Below are 20,602 nucleotides of genomic sequence, written 5' to 3'. Positions count from 1 at the left end.
AGTTTCCCGATAAGAATGGTACCTCACTTGTGTGGGTAGGCCTAGTGTTCGCGGCAGAAAATGCCCCAAAACACTATTGGGACACATCACAATTATCAAATACAAAACTACCTTTTTTGCGGGGGCATCTGCGTTTTTGGTCCTGGGCTCAGCAGCCATCTAGGGAAACCTACCAAAACCAAACATTTCTGAAAACTAGACACCTGAGGGAGTCCAGGGAGGTGTGACTTCAAACCTCGAATTTAACTAAAAAAGCAAATTTTTCCCACATTTCTCAGTGGGGTCACTGCACCAGGACAATTTGTCTACCACCCAACGTTCCCCTCAGTCTCCCAGTAAATATGACACCTCACTTGTATAGGTGGGTCAAGTGCCTGTGACAGGGAAGAACCAAAGCATGTCAAAATTGAGGGAGTACCAAAGTGGGTCCAAAAGGGCAGTTTGAAAAAAACATTTTTCGGCTGACAAGTGCAGTAGAATTTTTATTGGTATAGATGAGATAATGTTGGGTGGTAGGAATTTTGTGGATTCCTGCAGATTCCGGAAGGTTCCAGCACAACAATGTGTGATTTCCAGCAAAGTTGTAGGTTTGCAGGGCATTGTGGGTAAGAAAATGGTCTGGGGTGCATGTGAAGCACACCACACTGGAATCAACCAGATGTTTCGTTTTCAGATATGTCCAGGTCTTGTGGATTTTTTTACATGGCAGTGTCCCAAAGTCCAAAAAGTGAAGCCCTCACCATTCCAAGTGGGCCAACTTTGAGAGTTACCAGGCTCTCATGGCCCAAATGTAAAACCAAAACCCAAAATAATCAAATGTCCTCTTGCTTGCCGTTGGATAATATATTTTAGTGTGCGGGGGGAGAGCTGAAAGACTGTTACCCCCTTCAGTTGGGGCTGGGGCATAACCAGGCCCATACTGGTTGGTAGCCACCACCCCACTATTTTTTGTTTTTATTTAAATTCCCTAGCATCTAGTTGACTTCCTGCCCCCCGGGGTGTGGATTGGGGGTAATTGCCCAATCTGCCCATTGGGGGGCAGAACAACTTTGGCCCCATTTATTTGGGGGTGCGGGTATGGCCATACCCCCACCCTTTTATTTTGAAATAAATAATCGTTCCTGGTCTCTGGTGGGCCTTCTGCCCCTTGGGGGCAGATGGGCCTTCCAAAAATAGGCCAATCTGCCCCCAAGGGGGGCAGATTTGGCCAACAGTAATGTGCCCCCATGGGGAGCAACCATTGCCCAAAGGGCTGCCCTCCCAAACAAATCACACACATAGACACACACCAATCCTTCGTGTCTAGTGGTTTCTGCCACCCTTGGGGGCAGATTGGCCTAACAAAAATAGGCTGATGGGGCAGAAATGGCCTAAGTACATTTTGCACCCCAGGGGAGCGACCCTTGCCTAAGGGGTCACTCCCCATACATAAAAACATAAAGTAAATAAAAAAAAAATATATCCCTGGTGTCTAGAGGTTTCTGCCACCCCGGGGGAACATCAGCCTAATTATATCAGGCCTATCTGCCTCCTGGGGGGCAGAAAAGGCCAACAAATATTTTGCCCCCTCCCCCCAGGCACGGCCCTTGCCCAAGGGGCCGCCCCCCTTATGCATAAGTATGAAAAAAAAAAATCCCTGGTATCTAGTGGTTTCTGTCTAATTATATTAGCCTGCTTTGCCCCCGGGGGGGGCACAAATGGCCTAAAAATAATTTGGCCATCCGGGTCGCTCCCCACATATAAAAAAAATAAACAAAAAAAAGTATCCCTGGTGTGTAGGGGTTTTCTGCCTCCAGGGGAGGACAGAAATGGCCTAAAATCATTTGCCCCTCCCCCCCTTGGGAGTGGCCCTTGCCCAAGGGGCCACTCTCCTTGTGCGTAAGTATAATAACAATACAAATTCCCTGGTGTCTAGTGATTTCTGCGCCCCCTGGGAGCAGATCGGCCTAATTATATTATGACTCCAAAAGGACTCATCTGGACTGCTTTTCTGCTGCTGCCTGCTGTCTGCTGGGTGGCATAAAGGACTCACTGGATTTCTTTTCTACTTATTTCCCTGCTACCAGCTGCTCCCTGACTTTAGAGGACCCAAACACTACCCAGGACTACCAGGAGGAACCACCACCCATCTTGCTGAGCTGGCCTGCCTGTCCCTGTTGTGCCCCCATGAGTGCCTCCCAAGGTTCCCAACTCATAGAGAGCGCTGATCTTTAGCTCACTTAACCTAGCGCCTGGGAAGCACTTTGTAACTGCGTCTTGTCCATGCCCCCTCCAAGTGTTCCATGGCTTGGTGGCCTGCCCTGTGTCTTTCTGGTTGACACATGAGGAGCGCAGCTCTTGGCCTCTTGACTGCCTCGTCAGTCGCAGCACAAGGAGAGCACTTTATCCCCTGATAGTGTGAACTGAGTTAGGAGCTGGGCTTGAGTGCTCCTTTTATACCACCTTATGCTCTCCTTATTGTTGCCCGCAACACAAGTGGAGAGCTCCAGACAAAACTCACCACTTGCCTTCCAGATTCACTTAAGTTTGCTGGTTTACCACAGCATGCTCAGACCGGACGCACTGCCTTCGGCAAGACGCATACCGGCGTGTCCGGTGGGCCAACGGCGTCAGCACTGCCTCCCTCTTATTCACAGGGAGTGGGACTTAACACAGGGAGGCTGTGACAAGGTCACCTGGGCTCAGATCCCCAGGGGCGGCGTGTGGCTGCCAGGAGCTGACAGAGAAGGGGTTATGATTGTGTCAAGGAAGAAGCACACTCACCTCTCACTTGACGCCCGACAAAGGGCCTGGAGGAAGCCAATGCCTTTCTCCTTTCCTGGACACTACTGATGTTCTCTTCCTGCCTCTGAGTGGAGGAAGCGAGTACCTTTCTCCTTTCCTGGATACTACTGATGTTTTCCTCCTGCCTCCAAGAATAGGGCCTCCTCTCCAGAAACCATTGCATATCCTCAGCAGGAAAGAAGGCACCCACACCATGAGCAATCCCATTGGGATCAGGGGTTCCTCAAATGCCATCAGTGGCAATTCAAAACAAACATAGTTGCAAAGGGCAGACACAATTTCTTTCACTGGGACTTCACCCGCAATACCACAAAGAACCTAATAGGGGCAAAGGTGTCCCCCCAGATGATGTACCTGTGAGGCAATAATGGGGATGTCTTCCCTGAACCTGCCCCCATTCTCTAAATATTCCCTGATATATAATGCTGATGATTCTTACCTGATTCAGGGATGGGTGTACTAAGTGACTATGTGGTCGGCACAATTTTATGGTTCATATTTTTGTTTCATAACCTGTGGAATTTCATACTCTGATACTCGGTATGACATTTTGGGATGTTACATTGTCAGGATGATGTGAATTACTTCAGGATCTGTACATTATGCACAGTGCTTATAATGTATTGCGTTCTGGCCTTATTATGATTGGGGCCACAGGTACTATCTAAATAATGTTGTAATGTTTGTGGTGACACGTGGTCATGTACATGTTTCCCTATTGTGGTATCATACCCTGATGCTGTAGTTATGTTTACCTAATACAGTGTTAGGATAGGAAGGGTTATATTACTTTATGCCATGATGGTATGACACAGGTCGCTGTGTTTTGCATTATCAGACAAATTAGTAGTATATGAGGATTTGCATAAAAAACATAGTAATCACGATCTATGTCATTTTTATTTTTGGTCTTTTGATATATTTACAATATAGACGCATATTTTTATATAATCCTGTGTGGAGTCTCTTCTGTGGTGTATTTATCGTGTCATTGGTGTGAGTGTGTTGCACAAACGCTTTACACATGACCTCTGGGGATAAGCCTGACTACTCTGTGCCAAGCTACCAGGGGGTGAGCACAGGTTATTTTTGGTGTGTAACGTACTTGCCCCGATTAGAGTGGTGGGTTTTACCTGGCTTACGTGCATACCCCAGCCAACCTGAAACCCCATTGCCAACAGAGGGCAAGTGTTTGCTCTGTAAACAAGCCTTTTCATTCTTAAAGACTGAAAGCCATGTTTTACAAGGTGCACTGTACTTGTTCTCAAACCATATTAAAATTACAGGAAAAAGTCTTGTTGTGGCTCACCCTGAAAATCCCAGCGAAACGCAAAACTGTTTTGTAGGCTAGCAGTTTGTTTCAGAATGACCCGTTGGCTAGACATTTTGTTGCATTCACCTGAATATATTTGTCTTTATTCCCATATCTAGGGCGTGACATCAATGCGCTCTTCCTCCACATAAATGGATTTATCAGGAAACTAAATGTGTTTTCCACAATTTTGACACTCTGCGAACTGGACCACCCAAAGTTCACTTTCTGTGGAGCAAAGAAAGGAGGTAAAGTGTAAATTGTATATCCTTCTGAAGTAATGCATTTTAACATTATCAGCATCCAATGAAACATGAATAGGCATATGGTTCAAATGTATGATTGAAGAATTTAAATAAATGTGTCTGGAAAAGCAAGCAGGATTTAACCTGAATAATCATTTCTAAATACATTTGGCAATGCTGATTTTTTTCATGCTCTTCTTAGAGACAGTTTCACAAAATAGTAGCGTTTTCGCTTGTAATCCATGTTAGCCATCTGGTTATTGCCTAGGGGCCTGATTTAGGGTTTTGCAGACAGGGTACAGGGTACAAGGGTAACAGTGCACCCTGTCCGCCAAACCCTATTTCTGCCAGTCTCATTCAGAGATGCGTGGACCTTGAGTGTTACGTTGATGGTGCCCCTGTTGGCTCCATTGACGTAAAACTTCCTCTGATTGCCCGGCGGAATAGGGACAATGGAGGGAAGACTTTACACTCCATCCCTTATTTAGGAGAGTGGTGTTATGTTTTTTTTTTCAGCCCATTACTACCAGGAAAAGGGAAATCATCACAATATCATTCAACTGCGTAAGAAACAGTCACTGCAAGAATCTTTGTTATTAGACAAAAGTCATAAGCTAACAAGAAGTGCAAATGAATACCCCTGGGAAACACACATGGAAGTGCTTAGGAGAACAGACTGTGTCACATGGCCCCATCAGGAACAAATGGGCATCCAAACATCAAATCATCTTGTGAGGTTCAAAGAATTATAGTTGAGAGATCAAAAGCAACCAACGCCAATACACACGCCTTAAGAAAAATACTGGAGAGGAAAGATATCTGTATTGAGGCGAGTAAAAGCACCATGAAGAGTATAATGTAATGCTAATGACACAAGGTGAATCGTACTCCAAGTTGTATTTAAACCAATGGGGAGCCCTCAGTGGAGCAATTGAAACAAGCTAAAGAGTACTATGAAAAAAGGGGGGAAAGCGTGAATCACAGTTAAACCACAAAACTAAACCTGTGTAAATCAAGAAAAAAAATGTAAACCCAATAAAATGTAAGCATACCTGAGTAATGGTAAAGTAGGTCTTTACAAAATAGGTGGTCAGCGGGTAAATTAACAGTAATTGTAGAACCAAGTAAAAAGAAGATTGGCAAGTAGAGAATCAAACTAAAAAGTCACACACTTACCAGTAGTGTCAACAAGTGAGTCCTGAGGCAAAAGTCTAACCTGTGCCATCATCCTGAACGCTATAAATGCATGTTCAGCAAAAAAATAGAAAAAGGACATGTAAAGCGAGGGAAGGCGTACCGTCTTGGAGTGGGGAAACAAGCTAAAAGATCAGGAACTTCACAGTGGTATCAGCAAGTGAGTCCTGCGGCAAAAGTCTAACCTGTGTCAATATCCCAAATGCTAGAAAAATGTGTTCAACAAAAAAGGGAAATAAGACTAGTAAAAAAAAACGTGTAAAACAGGAAGAAGGTGCCCCTTGAACTATTTGAACAAAAGCGCAGAAAACCGGGACAGCCATAACAGAGGCTAATATTAAAGTCCCAAACGCACTAGGTATCGGAAGCGATACAAGGGAGACAAAATGTACAGTAGAAATAATAAGTACCACAATTGTATATTAACACCTTAATTAAAGAAAAAAGAGGAAAGAATATTGATTCCTTGTACCTTCTGGTGGTCGCCCAAAAGGGGGTGTGTGGCAAAAGGAAATTATCATATCAATTTGTAAAAATCTGAATACAGCTGTAAAACATGAGAGGTCGAGGGGATAAATATCAGACAGATAACCAAGTTGTACTGAAAGTCAAAGTCTATAGTATATAATACATTAGACAAATAATTCGAGGACCAAAAGAATGTATGTAACCACAAATAGAAATGCTGAGTTAAATTGACAGGTTGAGCAGGGAAACCCCTTACCAAATGCTACAAGAAACAAAGGTGACATAAATGTGCGGAAGTCAATCAAGAAAGTTAGTGTTATTGTTATTGTAATTGCTCCATAGTTGTAGAGTAAGACACGTGCAGACATAAAAAGTCAGAGTGGTATGGTAACCCAGACATATTTCCAAACCAATGTTAGTAGGCATGCAGGCAGAGAAGTTGAAGACATTATAATTCAGAAAAAATAACATATTACAAGCAATCTAAAGTAAATATGAAGGTCTAAGACTTATAATCATACATATCCTACATATGAATAGATAGACAAAGCATGGAAGTGTAAATCCGTATTGGGCTCACCTATATCACATTGAACATTAGGAAATTCCAGGACTAAACAAAAGTCTCTCCAGATAACACAACAATGCATGGACGCTTTTAGCCATAATACAAGATTACAATGTTAGTGTTAGTTAATCATCTAGGAAAACATGCAGTTCTCGATCCTGATTAAGTCCATTGTCCACCGCTCTAAGTTTGGTTATCAAATTTAGTATCCAGTTTGCAAAGTGACCGTTCTCTATCTCCTCCTGTTGGGTGTTCAGAAGCCACTCCAATCGCATGAAACTTAAGTTGTGAAAGTTCACACATCTGATGTGCTTTCTTGAAATGTGTTGACAATTGATAGTCCCCATTATTGTTTCTGATGGCACATATACGTTATTGAATTTTTTCCTTAAATGGCTTTATGATGCTTCTGATAAAAACACGATTACAGATACACACAATACAGTAGACTACAAATGTAGTGTTACAGTTAATGAGAGAATTGATTTTATACTTAACAGAAGTATTATATTGAAAGCATTTTATTTTGTCCTAGGCAAAAGGGAACATATTACAGCACCCACACTTGAAAAACGTTTACGTTGAGAAGGCAGCCAACCAAATGTGGTTAGTGCCTTACTCTGAGTTAAAAAACTAGGACATAGAATGTTACATAATGTTTTGCCGCTGCTGTAAGTAATACTGGGTTTATTAGGGACAATGTTACTCAGTGATGTATCTAAGTGCAAAATATACCAATGTTTGCGGAGGATCCTTAATAAAAGATGGCTAGAATTGTGAAATGGCATAATTAATGCTTACCTATTATGTTGTTTTTTAGAATTTATAAACGTATTCCTAAAGAAATTGTAACGTGGAATCTTGGAAATTCTGTTTCTGACTTTGGAGATGACTGAAGTTGGGGGCCCTTTAAGCTTTGGTGGAGTCAGCAGAGTCATGCAATGTGGAACTCCGCAGAGTGGAAAAAACACTGTTGTGCTACACAGATTCCGTTAGCCGGCGGAGTTCTCCATTGGCCCTGTTCCCATTTCATTTGACATCAAACGTGAAGTACGTACTCGCGTTCAAAATTGTGCGCGAATGGCACCACGCAGTTCACATGGGCATGGCCATCTTGTTTTGCACTTTGTTTATGGTGCTGGGCCTGTTTTATCATCCGACCTCAATCTTTGCAATCCTCCACCCTTACACTTAATCTACCCCTATTTTTTATTTATTGTGTTAGTGTGTCTTTTTGTGTTATATTATTTTCATGTTGTTTTCATTTTTTTTTTTTTACTTTTTGTACTTTTGTTTATTTTTCCGTTATTTCTTCCTTCCTTCCTTTTCCTCCTATTTCTTTTCATCTCTTCTTCGTCTTACTCCACCCAGCACCATGGCATAGCAGGGGAACAGCAACTGCCTACTTTGTGGGTGGCAGCGCTATCAAGGGGTGCAGCCTCGGCCGACGTTTCGTGAGGAGGAGGTGGCAGCACTGTTTTTTTATGTGCAGAACCACCTCCCCTCTATGCTGGCAGCAAGTGGCAGGCCTGGGAGTGGTTACCCACTGATGGAGTGTCTGCAGCATTGTGCTAGGGTGCGCCAGTTTGTCAGGGCCATCACCCAGGTCCATCGCTCCTCCCGGCAGCTGATGCACTGCTGCGCAGATGTAACTGACCACGAGCAGGACCTGTTCGACCTGCTAGATATTGAGATTCTGGGGCTTCGTATTATATTTTTATTGTGTTTGTGTTCTACAGTGCAAACATTTTTTTCCGACTAGCATGAGGCTTCCACTCAGAGGAAGTTACATTTAGTTTACGTTAAGAATATTATTTATTTTGTGATCCATTTGGAGCTAGGCAGGTGCTCAGCGCTACATCATTGTACTCGTAGGCACTCACTTTGGCTGGTTATTTAAGAAGTCATTGCACCTCAGACTCCTCTGTCCTCCTGTCTCCGTAGTGAATTACTGACCAGTGAGTTAGCATTCTCTGTGACTTTATGTAGCTTGTACAGTCTCAAGCGATTTCATGATGATGCAAGTATACATGCATTGCAAAAAAGGGAGACTGAGTTGGTCCATCATGGGGCTTGAGCAATGAGAATAGAATGAAAGATTATTCATTGCAATGCATTAGTTTCAAATGGAGGTTTTGTTAAGGAAATTTTGAATAGGGGTTTGAGGAGTATAGCCAACTCAACGATTATTGATCATACTAGTAACCTAAGCGATCTGATTTAAGTACAATGTTATTGCATTTGCTTGTTATATAATCATTTTGTGGAGATTAACAGTAGCACTAATGTAATTTTTTGATCTTCTTTATTTCTTACATCAGCACCCAAGGGCAAGAATAGGGACACTGCACCGGTGGGTCCAGTAGGAGTGGGGGAGGCGCCAAACACCAGAGCCGATGCTGATGGCTCTGCACATCCCAGTAAGTCATATTATTTAATATTATTATTATTTTTTTGCTAACTTTGACCTCTCCCCACTTTTATACTACTTTTAATTTTACCTTGTTTATGTTTTTATACTGTCCCTTTTTTCCAACTTCCCTTTCCAAGTTCTGTTTAACTCCTGTTATCCATGCATTATTTTGTTTCTGTCTTTCATTGACCATTTTGTATTCCATTGCTCTTCAATGATTCTGAGTAATCGTCAATCATAGGCTATAGCTCTCCCCTTCTAATACGCAAAGCTTTTGGTTAGCTTGACTACCTGGCTTTTCTAACATTCCAACAAAATGCCCAGAATGATATTTTTGACAGAAGATACTGCAGTGCTAACCGAACTGTAACAATGTATTGCAACTGCATTTGTTTGATTAAAGACATTAAAAACGGGAGGTGTACCTGGCATCTAAAAACTGTATATTGTTTTTTATAGCCACACCAATCAGTGGATCTGGCTCAAATTCCACTGCTGCAGGAGCAGCTTGAGCAGGGGGAGACGCAGTGGCAGGGACAGGCTAAGGTAAGTCACATTGAATGCTTATTGACAGTCACTATTAATCACTAATTACAAGAGTGTTGTCGTGATCGGATTCATGAATCACCCACAATACAGCTACAATGGTGGTTGGGTTATTTATCGCCTCCTCTATCTGCAACTTAGTAAAAACACACATAGGCCTCATTATGACATTGGCAGTAAATGCCGCCTACCACCACGGTGACGGGCATCAACATACCGCCACAGTGGCAAATATCCGTTCGCCATATTATGAGACACACACGCAAATCCGACAAAATACAGCCACATACACAAATCCGCCAACCCAAAGGTCAGTGCAAAAGTGGCGGTCCCAACACCTATACTGTTACGCCAACAAAACAATGCCCATCACATTATGACCCACTAATCACCACGGCAGACATTCAATGGCGGTAAACCATTGGCGGTACATACCGCCACGCTCTGAATGGACACCCACATACAAAACAACACTACATTGGCCTAGATACGAAAAATACACACCTGACACTCATACACACACCACACTCACACACCCACAGCACTACAAAACACACACCCATATCACCCACAAGCCTTTACGAATACAGATTATTGCCACCAGACTGACACCAAGACCACTGTGACAACTAGAATACACCACTTACTCCCATACATCCCTCACACACCCCACATCACATACCCCACCACATTACTCAACAGACTCTCACCAACACAACACCCATGTCCCCACAAAGGCACCCCCGTTTTACTGATGAGGAGTTAAGAGTCATAGTGGAGGAAATTGTCAGGGTAGAGCCACAGCTATTTGGAGCACAGGTAAAGCAGATATCCATTGCCAGGAAGATGGAGCTATGGCAGAGAATCATGGACAGGGTGAATGCCTTGGGACAGCAGCCAAAAACAAGCGACAACATCATCAAGAGGTGGAACAATCTACAGGGGAAGGTACGTTCCATAGCAGCAAGGCACCAGCTCGCAATACAGAGGACTGGCAGTGGACCCCCACATCGTCCCCCACAGCTCACAGCATGGGAGGAGCAAGTCTTGGCACTACTGCATCCTTAGGGACTCACTGGAGTAGCCGGAGGACTGGATACCTGTAAGTCAACATTTACCACTTATCATCCCCCATAGCTGCATCTCACAGCCTCACCCTCACTCCCATCACTCTACCCCATCCCACATACTGCACCTGCACATATGACTAACCGCAATGCCAAGCCCTGCATGCTGTACCAATTCATGGAGAGCTCTCCCAGCCCTGCTTGGACACCCATCACTAAAACATGCACAGCATAGGGAAACTAACAATGCCACAATACATCACCATGCACAAGCAAAACGTGGCAGGGCAATACCAACGATAGAGAGGAAGCCAGAGATGTACAATATGTCACACACATGAAGCACAATACATCGCTTACATACCCACAGGTACCCCAGCCAATGTCAGCGGAGAGGAGATGCCACGACTATCCAGTCCCCCAACAGAAGATGCCCTCAGTGATGACAGTAACTCTGGACTTCTGGATCTGGATGACCTACCTAGACCATCAGGGACCACTGGACAGCCCGTCACCCAAGCCCACTCAGAGACCATCCCAGAGCCTCCCCCTTCGGTATCCAGCACCACAGCACCCACCCAGAGTACCCTCACCTCTGTCACCAGGACACATCAATCAGCAGTGTACCCATCTGTACAGGGACCCCAGGCCACACCTTGCCCCCAAGACAATCAGGGACCTGGGGTCAGTGGCAGTGGGTACACAGTTCAGGGGACAGAGGCACAGGCCAACAGGGACACTGGGAGGACTGCTGTGCGCCAGGGGGAGGACAGGACTGGGACCCGACTCTCCAGGAGGCACTCTCTGAGATCCTGGGAGCCTAACAACATTCCCACAACACAATGGGCCAGATCCTTGAAAACGTGCAGGAAAACAGGTGGCTGCAGGAAGGACAGTATCATGGGTTCAGGGAGGACCACCCTGATCTCCATAGCAAGGGTGCTGGCAGACATGGCCAACATCATGAGGGAGGTAACAGCACACCAGCGGGCCCCTACCACTAGCCAGTCCATTGACCAGCCCTCCACTTCCGCTGAAGTTAGTGGGCAGGAGGCCCCGCCACAGGACCCACAGGCCACCAGCACCCCTCCCCCTGCAGAAAGTGAACCACTCCGCAAATGTTTCCTGAGACCCAGACAGAAGCCAGAGACACTTGCCAAGACCCCGCCAGGAAATTAGACTCTCTTGATTGTCCCCCTTGTGTCCCACTCAGTCACCTTGTCCATTTTGAACTACCGTTGCTCACCTTCCAATGGCCCCTTGGACACTGCACCTGTGCTACAAACAGACTGGAACAATAACCTGGACTTTCCTCCATCATCACCCCATTCCATTGCACTTTCCCCTCAATTTATTAGCACTACCATCCAAAAAGGGGAAGGAGCTTGCACCTCCATTCAAGAAGGGGAATAAGCCATCCACCCCTGCCAGGAAGGGTAAGGAATCCACATCCCATGTAATGGAGGAGACAAAACCCTCTACTCCAGCTGAGGCTGTCAGGGTGACTCCTCCACCACTACCAGTGGCCACTGGGCCCCCTCCCCTCTCCCAGCTAAGGAAGTGCAGCCATCATCACCTGCAGAGGCTGCCGAGTAGGCACCTCCATCCACCACCACACTACAGCCATCACCAACTGCAGAGGCTGTCCAGGAGGCACCTCCATCCACCACCACACTGCAGCCATCACCAACTGCAGAGGCTGCCCAGGAGGCACCTCCATCCACCACCACACTGCAGTCATCACCAACGCAGATGCTGCCCAGGAAGCACCTCCATCCATCACTACACTGCAGCCATCACTACCAGTGGATGCCATGTAGGCCACCCTCCAGGGGCTGCTGTATGAGGGGCCCCATCCAGAACCAGTGGGCAAGTCGCCCACCTGAGAGACTCTGGCCTTGCACTCTCCAGGACAGAGCAATGGGCATGTTGCTCCATCCAGAACGAGTGGGAAAGTTACCCACCTGAGAGACTGTGGCCTTGCACTCTCCATGACAGAGCAATGGGCATGTTACCCCATCCAAAACCTGTGGGCAAGTCACCCACCTGTGAGACTGTGGCCTTGCACTCCCAAGGACATAGCAATGGGCATGTTGCCCAATCCAGAACCAGTGGGCATGTCACTCACCTGAGAGACTGTGGCCTTGCACTCCTCAGGACAGAGCAATGGGCATGGACCCTCATCCAGAACCAGTGGGCTTGTTCTGGCATCCGACTGAGGTGCCTGTCCACTTGCAAACTGATGGCCCTGCAGAGTTCTGGCCAGATGAGTCAGGATTTGAGTTGGGCCTTAGACTGTGCCCTGTGGCCATGTGGGCCCTTTGAACATTGGACTGGGCAGTGTCCCTTTGTGTACATGTGTACATATCTGTTTCATTGACAAATAGTTAATATTTTAGCTGTTGATTTGAATACAATCACTTTGGTGCACTCCTGTTGTCCTTGCATTATTCTGCTGTGTATCGGGTGCAAATTGTTTTTCATGTGCAGCTGGTTGTGTGTATGGTGTGTGTGTCACTCTCATTTTCCTTTCTCCCTCCCTTATGTGCTAGGCGGCTGTACTCACCGTCGTCGTCTTCGTCAGCGTTGGTGTTCCAGGTGGAGCATAACGTAGAATATCATCGGGAAAACCTGCAGTTCGGGTTCCATGGCGGTGTTGTTCTTCCCTGTGTCTCCGATGGTGAGTCCTTTCTCTTCAGTGATGTGTTTCCGCCAGTCTTTTGATGGCGTTGGTACCGCCCCGGAAAAGGTGGCGGTTTGAGGTGTCTTAATATGGTGGGTGGTACTTTGTCTTCTACCTGGCTGTTGGCGGCTACCGCCGTGGTGAGTGTTGTTTCCGCCCTGGCGGTTGGTGTGGTCATATTGGCTGTTTATGGGAGTTATCACCACCAGGGTCATAATTTGGCGGGAGTTACCGCCAGCCTTTTGGCGGTATTACCGCCACTTTATCACTCACACCAGGGTCATAATGAGGGCCATAATGTACGCTAAAAATGATGGCCTAAAGGAAACGTGACAGAACGGAAGCTTAAAAGAAAGGGGTGAAGAGAGTGAAAGGGAAGGATGTGTGGGTGGATGGAAAACAATGTGTGGGTGAGTATTGGGTAAATGGATGGATGGCTGAAAGGATAATTGAAAGAAAGGGTAGATAGTGGGTACTGAATGGATGGATAAAGGATTGTAAATTTGGGCGAACGACTGGATGAGAGAAAGTAAAGTTAAAATCATGGTGGCCATAGAAGTATATAGGGGAAGAATGAAAGGACAATTAAGTAATTGATTGGATGAATAAAGAAGGGAGCTCTTCTTCTAAAGAGAGATCAGTGATGCCCCTATATTCTTCTATAGCAAAAGCTCTACCGACCTGCCCAATCCAACTACCTTACTCTGCAGTAGAGTATGTCAAGTTTCTTTACTTTCCTTACTGCCCAGTGAATCAATTTGTTGGAAAATATTTTTGATGGTGGGTGGGACCAGTGAGTAAAGTGGGACTACTAAGTGGCCAATTTGATTTCAAGTTTGGCGTAGGGGATCCTCTGTGACAAACATGCCAAATACAATCTATATAGCCAATTCCTTTCCCTGTAGTGCAGTTCAACGTTCCCCCCATCTACTTACGGCAGACAGGATAAAATATATCCGCATTTAATTTATACATAACATGTGTGATATATCTTATTTACTCATCTGCCTCTTTGGAGTCAGGGTAGAAACAAATTAAGTGATAGGCACGTGGAAAGAGCAGGACCATGGGAATTAAAGATGTCAGCTACAGCTACTCGAGCTGGAGACAGTAGCAATGTACTTGAAGCGGTGGCTAGCATGCCTCCAATAATTTAGCACTGCAACTTCTACTCCATAGTACATAATGCCTTACTTATCATAATGAGAGGTAATTCTTTTTTATTTTTCCACTAAATGTGTCTAATTAGTTACTAGAAAAGCCTTTAAAAGAAAAAAAAAAAATCACCAGCTTTTTATTCTGGTCTTATTCTGCCTTAATTATTTTCTACCAGACAGTTAGGCCCTCATTACAACCATGGCGGACGGGGGAGAAGTGGCGGTAATACTGCCAACAGGCCAGCGGAAATAAAATGGAATTTTGACCATGGCGGTTACTGCCATGGTCATCCGCTACTTCTCCACTCCGACCGCCAGGGCGGTGATGACCGCTGGGCTGGAGACTTCGGTCTCCAGCCTGACGGCCGTCACCTGACCACTGGCGGTATCACGACCCTGCATACCACCATGGATTTCGGGTGGTTTGGAACCGCCCCAAAATCCATGGCGGTAGGCACTATCAGTGCCAGTGAATTCCTTTCCTGGCACTGATAGGGGTCTCCCCCACCCCTGAGTCCTCCCACCACCCCGTCCCACCCCTCAAAGGTGGCAGGACCCCCCTCCCCACCCCTAACCCCAACATGCACAGACACACACCCCACCCCTACCCCCAACATGCACACATACACTGCAACAACACATACCCACACACATACAACAGACATACACACAGACCGACCCGCACACATTTCCCATACACACAACACACACCCCTGCATGCATACACGAACTCACACCCCTCCTCTACATACTCACACGCACACCCCCATGCACGCACACAACACACAACACCCCCCCACCCCCCTCTCCTAACGGACGATCAACTTACCTTGTCCGTTGATCCTCTGGGAGGGGACGGGATCCATGGGGGCTGTTCTGCCGCCAGCTCATTGTCACCAGAACACCGCTACACCGAATCATGGAACGTGTTTCAGTGGACGGGGTTCTGATGACGGGGCAGTGGAGGTGGAGCAAACCTCCACTTCCCCGCCGCCCGCTAGTATGGCTGCTGGCGGCTCTCTGTCTAAAAAAGGACGGAGGGCTGCCAGCAGTCATAATACGCTGCACGGCAAACCGCCTGCACTGGCAGTCTTCAGCACGGCGGTTCCTCAGCGGTCTTTGAAAAAGACCACTGAGGTCATAATGAGGCCCTTAGTGTTTCTTATGTGAGGCATGTGTAGGTAAACAAACAAACTATTGCCCCTGCGACTTTCCTAATCATAAATAATAATCACATTAAAGTCCATCGTCTCTAGGGGACCAGTAATGTAACGTTACTGTGCCACCCACCATCTATCATTTGAACAAGTGTTTTTTCAGACAATGCTTTACAATTTTACTTTTGTTATTTTTTTTATAGATATAGCTACTCCTGCTTGATGACCACCAACCAGGCTGGAGATAGTGGCTTCTCTGCGGCAGCCAGCAGAGACTGGGGAACATTCAGGCCGAATATCAGCAGCTGGTGATCCTGGAGGAGGAAGAGGTCGAAACAGCTGCCTCGGACCCAAGACCCAGCAGAGCAGCACGTCATTCCCCAGCATCCTGGCCAGTACATCACCAGTGCCGCCACCAGCAGTAAGGGTCCTTGACTGTGCCTGCTGCTGCACCCTCCTGCTCTAAAAGGTTATTGCTCAAATGCATCGTGCAGCAGATGGACCAGAGGGAGAGCTGGCTCACCAGCATTGTGCATAGCCTGAACCAGCTTCGAACCCATATTAACAGTTCCCTCTTTTAAACCCTTTTAAATGTTTTTGTTTTGGTGGGAGGGACTTATTGTGGGTGGAGAGGGTGGGGAGAGATTTGGGATGGACTTTGGACTTTTTGTTGGACTTTTTGGGGACAGGGTTATTTGTTCAGGGAGACGGGTGGGACTTGCTATGGGTGGAGAGGGTAGAGAGGGATTTGGGATGGACTTTGGACTTTTCCTGGGACTTTTTGGCGACAGGGTTATTTGTTCAGGGAGAGGGGTTGGACTGTTGTGGTTGGAGAAGGAGGGTTCTCTATTTGTAAATAATTAGAGGGGATATTTCTTTTTACTTTATTTGCATCCCAAATCTTTATTTTAGTGCTCTAGACTTTTAGTTTGTATTGCTATCTTTTAGTGTAGTCTGTTTTTTAAATCTGCTAAAAAAAAGTGTATATCATTTACTTATTTTTTTGCAACTCAAATATGTGCCACAACATGACAATAATATGCCCTACATGGGCACATCGGTACATGAAGATGCACACTATTAGAACAAACTTAGCCAGGCAGCAGCAGGTCGAGCCAAGATAGTTAACATAGGTCTTTAGTATAGTCATCACTGCGAGGTCGAGGAGGTAATGTGCAACAGTGCACTGGAACCCGGGGAAGAGTGGAATATGTATAGTGGGACAGCACTTTCCTTGAGTGTCTGACAGTTCTGGGTCATCAAGAGATGCGTAAGTATTTGACCTGTTCACTTCATCAGGTAAGTGGGCACTCACAGGTTACGCGAGCGGCTGCTTCCGAAAGGGGGAATAATTCAGATTTGTTCCAAATTATCCTCAACTCTGAAAAGTCCCCGAAACACGTTATATCTGTGAGCACAGGTCTCAGGTTAGATGGGGATATTGGAGGAAAAGGACATCATCCACATATAGGGAGACTAGCAAGGGTCCAGTCTTCATTTGGAGTTCTCTATGCAAGTGTCTCTCTTGACAGGTGTCGTATAAGAGGGTCCATCGCAATTATGAATAGAGGGGGAGACGGGGCAGCCCTGCCATTACCCTTTGGTGATGGGAAAAACAGGTGTCAGTGCACCATCAATACAAAGTGGCGCCGTCTGGGAGGAGTATAGTAGCATCACTAAGGAGGCGAAGCCACGCAGTATGCAGAGCTTGCAGAGGGTGGCTTCCAAGAAGGGCCATTCCAATGAATCAAAGGCCTTCTCCGCATCCAGTAAGGCTATGACTGTGGGAACTTTGGGGGATACTCTATGAAGGGTTTCAAAGACTGTAGGGAGATGGATGGGTGTGAATCTATGAGGCATAATTCCAGTCTGGGCCAGCAAAGTTATCTGATCTAGTAACAAAGAGAGGCAGTTGGCAAGTAGTTTTGCTAGGACTTTATTGTCGAAGTTCAACAGGGACAAGGGTTGGTATGACCCACACAGTGGAGTCCTTTCCCGGTTCTAATAGTAAAGTAATCACTGCCTCCCTGAGTATGGGTGAAAGCATCCCGAGCTCCCTGGACTCCCAGTGCATATCAAACAAGTGGGGAGGCAAGAGACTTTTGTAACTTTTATAAAAAAAATACCAGTAAAGCCATCCAGCCCGGGTGCCTTAGATCCATCTAGTGTATCAATGGGAAGCAAGATCTTCTCTTCAGAAAAGGGTTCGCTAAGGTATTGCTGTTGTGCTGAGCTCAGCCAGACCATGGCCGCCTCCTCAAGATACTGTAGCAGCTCAGGGGAGCAATTTGAAACCTGTGCGGTGTAGAGCTATTTGTAATAATTGAGGAACTGTGCCTGAACTTTTGAGGTGTTCAAAGCCATAAAACCGTTGGGACTTCACACCTCGGGGATGTAGGAGGCCGACCTGAGGGGTTGGAGAAGGCAGGCCAGAGTGCGACTTGGTCTTTCACCCTCACCATAGTAACATGCCCTGGTGTATTTGCCCATACATTTAGTTTCGCGCTCTGCAAGCTGCCGAATCTCGTCCATGATGCGGGACCTGTGCTGAAGAGAAGCCTCCACAGAAAGTGCGATATTGCCACGGACCAGCTCAGTCAGCACTACCACCACCCTCTCAATGTCCTGGCGGATGGAATGCAAAACCCCTGAGTGTTTAGATATGATGATCCCTCCTATGTATGCCTTTAGGGCCTCCCAGAGTACTGCCTTGGAGGGTGCTGTGGGTGTATTGGAATCGAGATATTCTATGATAGCCAAGAGGATCTCCGAGCGGAAGGTGTCATCGTGCCATCACGGGGAATCGCCATGGGCGTTCCGTATAGTCCAGGCAGGGAATGTGTAGTTCCAGGCGAACAGGGTAATGATCAGACAGGATATGCAGTAAGTCAGGACAGTGCGGTAGGTGACAAAAGCCAAAAATCTATCCATGACCAAGTGTTAGGTGGGGCCGAGTAGAATGTAAACAACAGTGTAGCAGTGAGGGACACTCACCAGGGATTGCGCAGAGAGTGAGTTTCACATATTTTCTGGAATGCTTGTAAGGATTACGGTTTGGTGATGGGGTGTGGGGATGTAGTATCAAGTCTTATATCTTGAAGCAAATTAAAAGTTAGAGCGATCAAACAGGTCAGTAAGCAAACATTCAACAAAAAGGTCAATGCGCCCTGTGTTCATCATTTCTGCTGCCCCCAGGATGGGGATGTTGGAATTCTGACACCTCCAGTCTTGTGATATTGGCAGGGTTGTCCTCTGTTTTGGATACCGGTCCACTGCCTGTTCCAACAGCTTGTCGTGCTGGTCAAGACGTTTGACCATGCGGTCAAGGCAGCCCGCTATTGTCTCAAATCTAGTAATCTAGTTAAAGCCTGCCTGGAGCTCCATCATTATCACAGTGTCATCAACAGACAGATCTGTATCTTCATTTCCGTGGTTGCCATGCTCCGACATTTCAGGCACCTCCTAAGCGCACAGTCCCCCATAGTGTCACCACCTTGCAGTTGGTTCTCCCCGGGCTGTCAAAGGAAAGGCCTCCACCCTAGTCTTATCTGCATGGTAGGCAGTAGTATATCAGAAAGTCTGCATAGGTTTCTGAAGGCCAGTAACGCGGTCATGGGAGGCATGCACAGGGGCATCCTCCTCATGCAGAGCAGGATAGGCACCACCGTTACCTCTGTGGGGGTGCGGTACTAGTATGGCATGAAGCCTATAGTTGAAGAGAGGTCAGTGGTAGTAGCATAGCTACAGGCGTAGGATGGTAGACTCTGCTTTCTTTAATATAATAATTATTTTCATTAAAAGTGCTTGTTATATATTTGAGTTGCATTTTTGTTTTTGGTAATTTGAGAGGAGAGGAATTTGTTGCTGTGGGTTTCATACCTGCCGAGTGGGCATGCCATTTGCAATAGTCCTGCCTCTTCAGCGTGCATGGCTGTGGGCCTAAGACAATGAGGCGGCTGCGGGCACAAGCCATGATGCCAGCAGACCAGGAGCAGTGGGCAGCCCGCCAGTAGACCAATCCGGCTACGGCACCACCAGCCAACAGCACACAGTTTGGTTCATTGTGGAGCTCCAGTGGAGACCATGGCATATGTTTGAGAGGGGGACGGGCACAAGCAACAATCATGAGCCGCACTGCACGACACCCACAGCCAGCCCCTCAAGACTACCTGCAGCCCCTGTTGCTGCAGGGATTCTGAGGTGCTGAGCCAGTTCATAGGCCACATGTCATCCACAGCGTACTGCAGCTGCAATAGGCACCCCGCTCACGCCACAGCTGTCCCCGCGCTGTCAGCCATCCACCGCATCAACAGGAAGGCATGATCGGGCCTGGATCATGAGGCTCCACTGATTGTAGGGTCTGATCCAGCAGAAGCTCTAATGCCGAACGGCCATCTTGGTCGCCGGCGAAGCCACGCCCCCTATGTCTTTTACTTATAAACTTGCTTGATTGCTCTCGGCAACTATATATTGACCACTAGGGGATGATTGCCCTTACCTATTTTGCATACAAAAACCCAGGACACACAGAGAACATCTTTTTCAGTAGGAGTTAATTAATAACTAAACACATTCACTTCAGTCCATAGTTCTTCTCTTACCTGAATAGATGAATTGAGGGAGTCTTCTTACTGCAGGGTTTTCCCTAAGATGGCATCTAAAGGAGGTGTTAGGGGTAGTAGTAGCAGGCTAGCGCACTAACAAGAAAGGCAGAAGGTGCCACTCCCACATAGGAGAACTCCAACTGCAGGAATCATTAAAGGGTTATCCATCACTGTCAACTAGATTGAAAATAAACAGTGAGTTTGTGGGTCATATGTCATAACTTTCGGAAGACCAGAATACCACAATGACAGCATTAGTCACATAACAAAGAAGACCATCTGATAATAAAATCTAGCAATATCAGTGTCTTCTGAGCAATAGTGGGGAGCTATAAAACTAAACTAGGAAAATAAAATCATGAAGTCAGGCGAAGTGGGCATAGACTCAATAGTGGGTGGACCAG

At 46.4% G+C, this 20,602-nt stretch overlaps 1 protein-coding gene across 3 annotated transcripts in view; it reads left to right on the top strand.

Moving 5' to 3' along the window:
* LY86 (lymphocyte antigen 86) overlaps positions 1-20,602 on the top strand; it is a 430,545-nt gene that overhangs the window by 226,854 nt on the left and 183,089 nt on the right. For all 3 annotated transcript variants that reach the window (XM_069217351.1, XM_069217345.1, XM_069217336.1), the window contains exon 3: positions 4,216-4,344. In XM_069217351.1, the coding sequence (XP_069073452.1) occupies positions 4,216-4,344 (129 nt within the window). The remainder of the gene's footprint in view (positions 1-4,215; positions 4,345-20,602) is intronic.

The sequence above is a fragment of the Pleurodeles waltl genome, chromosome 2_1, assembly GCF_031143425.1.
Source record: "Pleurodeles waltl isolate 20211129_DDA chromosome 2_1, aPleWal1.hap1.20221129, whole genome shotgun sequence".
Taxonomy (NCBI): Eukaryota; Metazoa; Chordata; class Amphibia; order Caudata; family Salamandridae; genus Pleurodeles; species Pleurodeles waltl.
The sequence above is the reverse complement of the archived record's forward strand: the minus strand, read 5'-3'. Positions and strand labels throughout refer to the sequence as shown.